The 12039-nt window shown below is 57.2% G+C and overlaps 1 protein-coding gene across 4 annotated transcripts in view; it reads right to left on the bottom strand.

Annotated features, from left to right (window-relative positions):
- Positions 1–368: 368 nt before the first annotated feature.
- The window catches only part of PAXIP1 (PAX interacting protein 1), a 35810-nt gene continuing 24139 nt past the window's right edge, over positions 369–12039 (bottom strand). For 3 of the 4 annotated variants that reach the window (XM_045577222.1, XM_045577221.1, XM_045577220.1), the window contains 13 exons: positions 11016–11111; positions 10203–10340; positions 9725–9846; positions 9166–9350; positions 8366–8409; positions 6475–6551; positions 5885–5987; positions 4576–4744; positions 3336–3436; positions 2376–2510; positions 2218–2293; positions 2079–2139; positions 369–813 (listed from right to left, as the gene is read on the bottom strand). In XM_045577222.1, the coding sequence (XP_045433178.1) occupies positions 798–813; positions 2079–2139; positions 2218–2293; positions 2376–2510; positions 3336–3436; positions 4576–4744; positions 5885–5987; positions 6475–6551; positions 8366–8409; positions 9166–9350; positions 9725–9846; positions 10203–10340; positions 11016–11111 (1323 nt within the window). In that variant the 3' untranslated portion in view covers positions 369–797. The remainder of the gene's footprint in view (positions 814–2078; positions 2140–2217; positions 2294–2375; positions 2511–3335; positions 3437–4575; positions 4745–5884; positions 5988–6474; positions 6552–8365; positions 8410–9165; positions 9351–9724; positions 9847–10202; positions 10341–11015; positions 11112–12039) is intronic. The other variant, XM_036425828.2, reaches the window with a different exon arrangement.

Here is a 12039-nt window from a genome sequence, read left to right on the forward strand (position 1 = left end):
AAACTTAAAGCAAATGCATGGTTTCAGGCACCAGTGACCACGCGGCGAGCTGGCCTTAGACAGCGGCGCCAGCATGCAGACTCCCCGCTTCCCCTGGGGCGCTCGGCGCAGGGCTGGCCCAGGCTCTGGCCTCCGCTGTCTGTGCCGGAGACCCGAGCAGACGTGCAGGGTGCAGGGCGCCGGGCCATGAGTGGGCGGGGCCGGGGACACTGACTACCCATTTCTGTGAACGTCCCTCCCAGAAACATTCCCCAGGAGGAAACACTAGAAAATACTGCGGGTTGAGGTTAAAATTGGTCCAGGTTCATGGAAATCACACACGTTACGCAAGAAAGATGGAATCACAAAGGACCACTACGTTCTAAGTAAAGATCAAAAGTACATTTATTTAAAATGTGGGCAGAATTCAGTATAAAAGGACAGCAGGTAAGGAGTAAAAACAATCCAAGTACAAAACACTTTGCATCTTAAATCCATAATTTAGACAGCAGGTCCTATTTACAGCCCGTGACCTGCAGCTCAGGCTCCATCAGTGCGAAACGTTTAAAAACCTGACAAAGGTCAATCATATGACCTTGATGGGGCTCTTAAAATCATTTCATACAAAACATAAAATATGTTCCTCAGTAAAATCACACATCTCCACAGATGCACATAATGACTGTTCTCCTGCTTTAAGCTGGTCCTGCGGCAGCAGCTGGAAAACGACAGCGCGGGAGGGAGGGAGGGAGGGAGGGAGGCGTGGCCAACAGGACCGGGCCCACAGGACCCTGGCTCTGCACCGGCGCGGCGAAGTGTCAGTGGAACTTATACGTGGGCTGCTGAGGAAAACCGCTTCAGACAGGGCCTGCCTGGGCTCCCTGCGGGCACCTTCCATTTCACCACAGCTCGGCCCCCAGCGAAGGGAGACCCACCCCAGGCTCACCTGCCCCAGCTCGGCCCTCAGAGAAGGGAGACCCGCCCCAGGCTCACCTGCCCCAGCTCGGCCCTCAGGGAAGGGAGACCCGCACCAGGCTCACCTGCCCCAGCTCGGCCCTCAGAGAAGGGAGACCCGCCCCAGGCTCACCTGCCCCAGCTCGGCCCCCAGGGAAGGGAGACCCGCCCCAGGCTCACCTGCCCCAGCTCAGCCCCTCAGAGAAGGGAGACCTGCCCCAGGCTCACCTGCCCCAGCTCGGCCCCCAGAGAAGGGAGACCCGCCCCAGGCTCACCTGCCCCAGCTCGGCCCCCAGGGAAGGGAGACCCGCCCCAGGCTCACCTGCCCCAGCTCAGCCCCTCAGAGAAGGGAGACCTGCCCCAGGCTCACCTGCCCCAGCTCAGCCCCCAGGGAAGGGAGACCTGCCCCAGGCTCACCTGCCCCAGCTCGGCCCCCAGGGAAGGGAGACCCACCCCAGGCTCACCTGCCCACATGCGCCAGCCTGCCAGCGGCCCCTTGGGGACCCGTGAAGCTACACAGCTGACCGAGCACAGCCCACACCTGCTCCCCAGGGGCACAGTGCCGTAGGCTGCGTTCGGGCCACGGATAAAAAGGCCCGAGATGACACCACCAAACCCCCAAATCACTCAGTTGTGCCAATCCTCACCTGAGGACATTTTTTCCACTGACCTTTTCTTAAAGAGAGAGGGAAGGGGGGAGGGAGTGGGAGAGAAAGACTGTGCGAGACACACCAGCAGGACGCCTCCTGCACACACCCAGACAGGCCAGGGCTCGACCTTGCATCCCAGGTACAAGTCCTTGACCGGGAATTGAACCTAAGACCCTTCAGTGCGAGGGCTGGCACTCCAACCACTGAGCCACTGGTCAAACCCCCCCTCCAACACACACACACACACACACACACACACACCACTTTTCAGGCATGTCTTCCTTCTGAAAGCGAAGGCAGCACAACAGGCTCACCAACATGGGTGTGAGAGGAGGAGTCTGGCACCGATGCGCACGCTGAAAACAGGACGCACTCGGCCAGATCACTGGCATCGCGTCCCTGCCCCCCTGCGCCCCCCCCACTTGGGCCACCCCCTATCGCATGGACCGACCCCGCTGAGCAGCTCGGGGCTCTGCCCGGCCTCACAAAGGATATGACTCGTAGTCCAGCGTCTGTGTGAGCACCCCCGTGAGCACGAACTCAGCATTGTGAACATCTGAAAGCAGCAAACAGCGCAGTGAGTGGGGAGTGGGGAGTGGGGGGTGGGGGGAGGGGGGCAGGGGGCAGCACGTACCGAGGCCTCGGGCAAAGTACTCCCGGCACAGGTGCAGGTCGTTCTCGCAGGAGATGAGGACGATCTCGGACAGGCTCTGCGGAGAAAAGGGCGAGTGGGAGCCTGCACGGGGGACGGGGAGGGAGCGCAGGCCGAGGCGGCGGCTCCGCGGGGCCCACCTTATTCTGCTTGTGTTCCAGGAGCTTCCGGAAGGACGGGGGCCTGGACAGCACCTTTCCTCCCGCACACTCCACAATCGCTTTCATCGTCGACAGGCTGGGACAGATGCCAGGAGTGATGTAAAAGTATTTTGCCTAAAAGTGAAAACACGGCATGACGTTTTCCCATGCACGTTCAGGTCGGGTCTGACCTTTGATCACAGGAAGTAACCAGAACTCACGGCCCTAAGACACGACGTCCTTTGGGGCCTAAATGAGAATAACATTTTCCCAATTTCTGTAACATTCTAGTCAGCATGGTATTATCCACAATTGTCTGTCAATCAGGACATCAGCAACACGCCACATGGACCCCAAACACGCAGGAAGTGCCGGGCGGTGAAGCTCACTCCCTAGCACCTGCTCCTCAGCGCACACAGCAAATCAGTCTGTTGTAAAGTACTGGTGGGGAAAGTAAGCTGAGCCTTTAGAAAAACCGGACTATTTTAAGTGAGACGCATCTTAACTCACTATGCCAGTCATTGCGATTTCCCAGCTGGCTCCTTGACAAATATAAAAACCAAACGATCCTCATTAATTCACTTAGCCACTCTAACTCCAAAATATCCAAACACCCTATTTAACAAATATTTAAAAACCGTCAGCCCGGATTACTTAGGGGCAGTCAGTTAATATTTTCACAAGACACCTCCGTTCTCCAACACATCCGACGGGATGGAATTAACTACTGTACAAGCAGAAAAGCCAGCGGAAATGTCTTGTGCCAGCTGGGCTACGCAAGAACGGCCTCTGAACCAGGCCCGTGAGGAGGCCCGTCTCGGCAGGTCTGCTCCTTCCGCGTTGCACCACGCCCGAGAGCCAGGACAGCACCCAGGCGCACACCCAGGAGGACCGGCCACAGGGTGCAGGCCTCCCCGAGGCCTCCGTCTGCAGACAGGGGCTTCCCTCCCATCACGTCACCTTGAAGAGTGGAGACACGTGCGCCCTCTTCAAGGACTCCTCCAGGCTGAAGGAGAAGAGCACCTCGGCCTCGGCGTCCCGCAGCAGGTAGCTCTGTTCGTCTGGAAAACAGGGCTGAGCTCGTCCACCCAGGCCACAGGCAGCCGGCTCCTCTCCCAGACCCCGGGGAAAGCCCCGCCCCGCCCCGCACCACGGCTCCGCCCCCACACCCTCAGATGGGTGTGACAGCTGCCAACCCAGCGTGTCCCTGCCATGATGTGGCCACAGTGACCTGAGGACACTAGACTCAATAGTCAAATGGTATCGATTTACCAAAAACACATTTCCTTTAAGTACATGGATGCACATAGCAATTTATAAAGGATAGTTTATTAGTTCTCACCTAAGGGTGTTTTTATTTTTTTTAAGAGAAAGGAAAGGGAGAGAGAAACACTGATTGGCTGTCTCTTATACACACGGCAACCTAGGTATGTGACCTGACCAGGAATCAAACCCACGACCTTTTGGTGTATAGGAGGACGCTCCAACCAATTGAGCAACCCAGCCAGGGCCAAAGTGACTTTTTATAAAATCAGGTGCTTATACTTGTAAGAATTCTGAATTAACCAATCAGACAACCTTATGTGAGGTGACCAGTAAGATGTTTCTCTATTATATGGCCTATATATTTATGGTGTAAAACAGGGCATTCACATCGGACACTACTGTTGTGTTGGTGGTTGTCATTTTTTTATCTGACAATCCAAGGGAAAAGGGTCAGGAGCCCTGACTAGTCGAGTACGGCATGTTTCACAATCTCCTGCAGCTCACGGTTAAATATTGCTCTTTTAAAACAACGCTTTAAAAACGCGACAACCACTCTTAACCAGTTTGCTTGCCCATGGCAAGAGCCACTGAATCACAAAGTTTATCAACTGCTGGAAACACAGAATCAACCCAGCAGCCAATGGCAGACAGGCAAGCTGGAAGACAGTGTCCAAGTACAGGAGGCAGGAAAAGGATGATGTAACCGGGAACAGAGGCCTGCCGGGGGCCTGCCCGAGCCCAGGTGCTGGGAGGCCCCAAGTGAAGCACTAAAACGTCCATTCCAGGCCCAAATGACGCCGTGCCCCTCCCAGGCTGGAGAGCCACCTCCGAGGAGTGAGTGTGTGAGCTGGGACGCGGACCCTGAGGTGCGAAAGGGGAGAAGCTTGTTTTAATTGGGACAAACACCCTAAGGCTGAGGTGCGGTGGTGCTCACCAATGAACTTCTGGCACTTCAGGCTTTCGTCCAGCCACTCGGGCGTCACGATGTGCCTCACCACCGACACAGCCGTCAGGAACTTGACCGTGCGCGTCACCTTGCTGGCGATCAGGTGCGTGCACTTGTGCGCAGACTCCGCAATGTCGCCCCCGAGAATGTAGAGCTTCTGAAGGCAGACAGACGGGAGAGCCGGAGCTGCGTCACGTGGCCCAGAGCAACGCATCAGGACAAGACCTAGGGTACAGCACTCAGACACAGACACACCCAGCCCGCAGCACCCCCCTCCCTCCCCCCTGCCTGCAGCCTGCGAGAGGACGGCCCCAAGCCCCCAGCCTATGGGAGAGGAGAGGGGAGGACGGCCCCCAGCCCGTGGGGGAGGAGAGGAGAGGACGGGCCCAGCCCGTGAGAGGGGAGGGGAGGGGAGGGGAGGGGAGGGGAGGGGAGGGGAGGGGAGGGGAGGACGGCCCCCAGCCTATGGGAGAGGAGAGGGGAGGACGGCCCCCAGCCCGTGGGAGAGGAGAGGGGAGGACGGCCCCCAGCCCGTGAGAGGGGAGGGGAGGGGAGGGGAGGGGAGGGGAGGGGAGGATGGCCCCCAGCCTGTGGGAGAGGAGAGGGGAGAATGGCCCCCAGCCTGTGGGAGAGGAGAGGAGCTCCCAGCTCGCAGAAGTGCGAGGTGGAGCCCCTGCGCATTCTGTGGTTACACACACACCAGGACCCAACCACATGGCCCTGTGGGCATGAACGAGTCTCTCTAGTGAATGCCTAGACTGCCTACCCTCAACTGCGTGGCCAGGAGGCACAGGTAAGCTACCATCTCTATTTTAAAAGTGATGACATGAAAACCGACAAGACACAAACATATAAAAAATGGTCTCAATAACTGGACCAAGGAAAAAAGATAAAATTATACATTTTAACAGCATTTATAGTTGCTTCTTTTCCTTAAAAAAAAAGACAAGTGAAATGACTGAACACATCACGACACAGGCCCCTTAGACTCTAGCCAGTCCCCCACCAGCCCGGAGAGCCAGTGCCACGGCCCCTGGCTATTTCAAAAGTTTATTTGACATTTTTGTAAACACGCAGGCCCGCGTGGCCTCCAGCCAGGAACTACCCCGAGTAGATGGAGGTCCCGTGCAGAGGCCCGGAGGGGAGGACGTCCCTGGCACGGGGGCCGTGTGACCCTTGGCAGCAAGGCCATACGCATGGCTGCGGTCGGTCACCTGAACCACCTCCCCGCAGAGAGGGGGTGAGCGCCATGGCAGACAGGAAGGGCCCCGTGCGGCCCTGCACGCAGGCGGCTCACCTTGACGTACTGCTGCACCTGCACAGGCTCGAACCCCGTGAACAGCACGGAAGGCGCCAGCTCGGGCGCTAGCTTTTTAGTGGGAGGTGGTATGTCCTCAATCCTACAAACACAAAGCAGAAGGAAAGGTTGTTAAAGACGAGGGACCGCTGTGAGTGCTTCTCCTCAAGGAAAGCCGTCAGGGACGGTCCTTTCCCACCACGGGCTCACTGCCCCGACGCCCAGCACGCAGGCCCCACAGCTCAGGCTCCCCCCCCCCCCCCTCGCCGGCTCCCGGCCCTCCCTCCCAGCTGAAGATGGCTTTAAACCGGCCCCAAAGAGCAGGTGTGCGTTCCAGCTGGTCCCATCGCTAGTCTCGCCCACCTCCCAGGAGGCAGCCACAAAGAGGCCCGCCCTTTACAGTGACCTCAGCCTTTTAATTGCCTGAGATTTCCCAAGTCCTCTTTTTAGCTCACACTTAACAGAGACAGTCTAGGTAACAACAAGTTTAAGTTTATGTGCGGGAAAGAGGGAGCACTGAGGCGCAGGGAAAAGAAACTGGTGACGACAACAGACTGATCTGCGATGGCCTGGGGGGAGGTGTGAGGTACCTGGCTCTCTTGGAAGAAGGCTGGATGTTCGTCACTTCGTTCTGCTTCGGTTTGGGGGGAGGTCTTACAACCTGGAACTAAAATATAATTTCCTTCGGTCAACTTCCCAATAATGCAGTGTCTTCCAAGCGCTCTGGGTACATCAGGCACAGCCCCCCTACCCGCCCCGCCTCCCACAGGAGGCCTGGAGTGCAGCGCAGACGGGGTGCCCTGGGCTAGCAGCATCAGGAGACACCAAAAACCTAAACCTGTCACCTGCTATTACTTCTCAGAACTCCTGTTTTCATCTTAAGTATTTCATCTTGCATCCCATTGGGGATTTAGAAAACATACTCAATGCAATCACACATCATTTTTTAAAGATCTAGTATCCCAGAATGTGAAATGCCCCTCTGAGGGCTCATCGAGATTGCAGGACAATCACCAGAGCGGCATTCCTGATGGGCTAGCGGGCCAGAACCGCCAGTCCCTGGCCTGGCAAGCAGCACTGACAAGGGAGAGGAGGCCCTGGTGGCAGCCGTGTCGGTACATGGTCCCATCACCCCTTCTTCATGTCTAAAATGCAGGGCTCCTTTTAAAAACACTCTGAACATCACCTCACTAACCACAGCTGCACTTCCCACACGTGGTCCCGACCTCTGCCCTTGACCTTGCTGATCACGCTCAGTCCCGCACGCTGCACCTCCACACAGGTGAAGGATCTGACCCACCGAAAACACGCAGAGCTCCTGGAAAGACCTGGAACCTCCTAGGCGTTCCAGATGAGGAACCTGCAGGAAGACTCGACTCCTTAGAAAACACTGACCCTACTCTCTACTCCCCAAGGTCAAATTTAATCTCCAAACTCCACTTGCTAGTGGCACGGACAGAGACAGACCAGGGACCCACAGCACAGTGACCTCCGCGGTGCTCAGCCTTAACCCTGATGAAGCCACTAAGGACCGGGGCCGACGCCATCTCAGAGCCCAGGCTGAGAGGTCTGGGTGGGGCTGCAGGGACTGTGTTCACCGTAAACGCCTCTATAACCTTTCTTCCACCCGCCTGAACGCGGAGCGTCTGCTTTTGCTGAACATCAGAGCTGGTCGGTGTTACGAACGTCACGTGACTAGCAGGTGGTCAGAGCAGGAGGGAGCAGCCAGCAACCCAGGCTCCCTCAGATCACGTCGTAGCACCGACACCCACAAGCAGGCCCGGCGGCACCACGTGTCCTGCCAAGAGCTCTGTCTTCTGTTAGTGGGTGACATGGCCCAAACGCTCATCTCTGCACCGACAGTCACGGTAGGAATCAGAAAGGACACGACATCCGTGAGGAAGACACGAGGGATGGACATGCTAACATGTCTGTAAGCCTCAACCTTTCCATCATACTTCTACAGAGAACAGGAGACTGCCCCACCTCAGGCATGAGCAGTGCTCCCTGCCCCCCGCCCCCGCAGAGAAGCGACAGTGGTGGGATTACAATGGCCTGTGGGTAACGGTCTGCAGACACCAGTGCCTACCCCGCATGGCCTGCCCGGCAAGGACAGGCCCACACGACAGGGCTGCCCACCCTACAGCAGCGCATCAGAGACCCCAACCCCGGAGGACCGCCTGGAGTGAGAAGACGGAGCCGCCCTGCAGCCATGAGGCTGGCCCCGGGGGTCTCGCTAAAGCCCCGCCCACACACGCCTCTCCTCCCATCCCTGGTGCCACCGAGGTGCTCGCTGCAGCACAGGGTGCCCGATGGTGCCACCAGCAGTGAGAAAGCAGAGCCAGGGACACTGCACGCTCCTGACAGGCGAGAAGACAGCCTTCCCTGGTTGTCAGACAAGCTGCCGAGAGTGTAACCTGCAAAGGCAAACCTCCTGCACCTCATGCTGCGTGGCAGCCAGGGAGGCCCCACGTGACCTACCGTCAACAGCTCAGGCGAAACCTTCAGCGGGACTCTCCACGCATCTAAAGAAGAAACACGTTCTGTTACCACCGGACGCTGTGCAAACAGCAGAGCCTCTGGAAGGGGGTTCTGAGGTGGCGATCCCAGACCCTCAGGGGTGCAGCAGACACGGAGACTGGAAGGACTGGGAGACAGCAAGGCTTTCCTGCGGGGACGAGGGCTGGCTCCAGGACAGCGCTTGCTGTCCAGCCCGCGGTGCGAGTCCAGCACGAGGCCATGAGGCCTCGGCACAGCTGTCAGAGCGCGCACCCACCCACCCTAACAGACGCCTGTGCCAGGGTCCTGCACGGTGCTGCGCTCGGGCACCAGCAGGAAGGGCCGCAGTCCTCACAGCGGAAGTCACGGAGGCAGAGGAGGGCTGGAGAACTGTGCCTGTGAAGGTGCTGAGCGCGGCACGCGGCACGTGGCGAGCCAGCGCCCAGAGCAGAGAGCCCGTTTCTCTGAGTTCAGTTCAGTGATGTGGTAACACTGGGGCATGACCACTGAGGAGGGGTCCCCACCAGGGGCCGAGGAGCAGCAAGCGTGCACCCCGACCTGATACAACCAAGTCAGCCCGAGCGACGACACGGCAGATGTGGACTCAACACGTGACACAGGGCACGTGTCAGGGCTGGAGTCTCTCAGGACACACTACCGCCTGAGACGGCCAGCCAGGCTCCTGCTGTCTTCCCGTCTGGAAGGGCCTCTGGGGGGTGGGAGCGCGGAGGAGACAGCAACAGGGCTGACTGGACGGAGGAGGGTGCACACAGGCCACTCACCCAGCAGATTGACCACGAGGTGCGGGCTGGGGGCGAAGGGGTCGGGCAGATTGAACGCCGTGTAGCGGCTGCACTGGACCTGCCGCAGGGCCTCGAAGTTCCCCAGCAGAATGTCCCCGAGCCACTGCGCGTTCACGCAGGGGATCCTCCACTCTTTGGCTTTTTCATACTTTAAACCAGCTGGCCTTTTTTGGTGGAGAGAACACACTGATTAAGTGTTACAGCTGTCTACTGTTCAAATGACTATTTTCAATGAAAGCCGGCGAGAACGCCTCATTTGTCAGGAAGGGCAGGGACATCTCAGCAAAGTTGAGGGAGCCCCGTTGGCTATCAGGTGTCACGTCCGTTAGCGTGCCCTGGGCCATGGACATCACCCCGTCCCACATCTCCGTGTGCTGTGCAGCTCACTGGCCGCCCACTCTGCTCAGGGGCTCCCCTGCACCTGCACACACGATCCTGCGAGTCCCTGTCACTCTCCCACCACACTCTGACCTCCACTCTCACGTTCCCCAAAACCGGAACCACAGAGGTCCCCGTCATGGGCTCCCGGCGCGCTTACTCTTTACAGATGAGGACCGTGTTGCTGCGGCACAGGTAGCCCGTGTATTTGGCCCCTGCCAGGTAGGCCATTAGCTTCAGGTCATCTCTGTCACCGTCAACAAACCCCGTCACAGAAATAATCTGCGGGGAAAAGCAAACGCGGTAAACACCATTTAACTCGAGAACTTTTTCTACATTTCAGTTGATTTATGTGGACATACGTGTCTGCACTCTTTCTTTGGAATTACGGGAGATACCAGGGCATGTGACTATCAGTTCTTTACACCCCTACTGACCCGTTCTGATGATTTGGGTGGAGAACGTACAACTTTTGATAAAGTCCTGCCCAACAGTGGTCACTTCTTGCGCAAGACATGGGATTTAGGAATTGCAATCAGTGCAGAGATTCTGCAGAACCAGGCAGACATCCCCTACGTGAGGGAGACGCTGACGGGGCCCGAGCCTGACCCAAGGCTCACAGACAGACGCTGCCTTACGTGCTGGGAGCAGGGCCTGCCCCCGGGGGGGAAGGCCACGGGGAAGTGCAGGGCGCGGCGTGGGGGCAGCATCTTCTTCCTCTTGAGCACGGAGTTGAGCCAGTGTGCCGTGACGCACCGCTTCCGCTCCCTGAGGGCCTGGGACAGGAACAGGGGGCAGTGGCTGTCACTACTTGGCTACACTAACCGAGGTGGCAAAGCTACAGCCCCCTGGAAAGAACAGAATCCCATGATGTTTACCTCTCAGTTCACTAAAAGAATTAATTTTAATGCCACTCGAAAGGATGACAACAAACCTGAGCACCTGCCATGGGGGTGAAAGCTACAAATCTCATCACACCTGGGGGCTAACGTCATAGAATGAGGAACATTGATGATCATGGAAATTAATTCCCCACAAGAACACACAACCCCACGTACAACGTAAGAAAAATGGGACTGCTGTCTAACAAGACCCCAAGCAAAGTCCCCATGGGTGGAGGGGTGAGGGGGGTGATCAGGACATGGCTCTCCTCTTCAGAACGGCCTGCTGGAGGTCACTGTCACGGACGCAGTACTGTGGGTCTGGTACAAACAAGGGCCTCTTTCAGGAAAGAGGGAAGCTATGGGAGACCCTGGGGACAGTCCCTCAGGAGGAGGGCGCCGTGGTGCCACCCACCACATGCTCATGCTGTGCTGTGCGGCTCACGGGCCCGCCCACTCTTACCACCCTGAGCCTCCTCTCTCTCTAGGGCACAAAGGGCACGAGCGTTATCCTTAGAGGTAGAGAAGTCCTCCCCGGGCCCCGGAGGTGGGGGGGGATTGCGGGCTCACCTGCGCGAACATCCCGCTGACCTGGCTCTCGCAGAGCAGGTGCGTGCAGCGGCTGGAGAGCGTGGGGTCCACTGTGCCGCCGTGCGCCTGGATGATCTGCACAAGACCAGGCACAGTCAGCGTCACATGCAGAACAGGAAGTTGTAATTCACACCACACTGCTCTTCAAAGGACCACCGCAGAGTATAAAGGTCCGTGTCAATTACATTCATGGCCCTTTCCACCGAGCCCAAGGACACGGAAACGGACTCCACGCTCAGTTCATCTGACTTCCCAGAGGGACGAAGAAGAGGGAATGTCTCTTGCTCTGATGCTCCCCACAGACATACCAACAAGCTCATTCTGCCGTGGGGCTGCCCTGTGCACGGTAGGGGTTAGTGGCACCCCTACCTCTACCCATGGGGTACCAACAGTATTCCCCAATTGTGATAGCTAAAAATGTCTACAGAGCCCTGGTCAACACTGTTCAATGGTTGGAACACCGGCCCTCGGACCAAAGGATCACAGGTTCAACTCCCGGTCAAGGGCATGTACCTGGGTTGCAGGTTTGATTCCTAGTTGGGGCATGTGTGGGAGGCAACCAATCAATGTGTTTCTCTCAGGTTGGTGTTTCTTCCCCCCGTTTCACCCTCTCTAAAAATCAATTTAAAAAATCCTCAGGTGAGGATTAACAAAACAAAAAATGTTTGCAGATGCTGCCAAGTGTCTAAAGAGTAGGGACGGAATCAGAGAGTAGTACCAAAACCTATTTCGTTATTTATTTAATCTTTTTAAATTGCTTTTTTGGTAGAGAGAAAGGGAGAGGGAGAGAGAAAAACATTGCTGATAGGGGCACACCAATCAGCTGCCTCCTGCACGCCCGCTCCGGGGGATCAAGCCTGCAGCCCGGGCATGCGCCCTGACCGGGAATCAAACCCAGGACCTCTTGGTCCATGGGACGAAGCTCAATGACTGAGCCATACCAGCCGGGCACCAAACTTTATGTTTAAAAACAGATACAGCTTTTGGGACGAGGAAACTGCTC

This window comes from Pipistrellus kuhlii, unplaced genomic scaffold, assembly GCF_014108245.1.
Source record: "Pipistrellus kuhlii isolate mPipKuh1 unplaced genomic scaffold, mPipKuh1.p scaffold_m20_p_86, whole genome shotgun sequence".
In the NCBI taxonomy this organism is placed as follows: Eukaryota; Metazoa; Chordata; class Mammalia; order Chiroptera; family Vespertilionidae; genus Pipistrellus; species Pipistrellus kuhlii.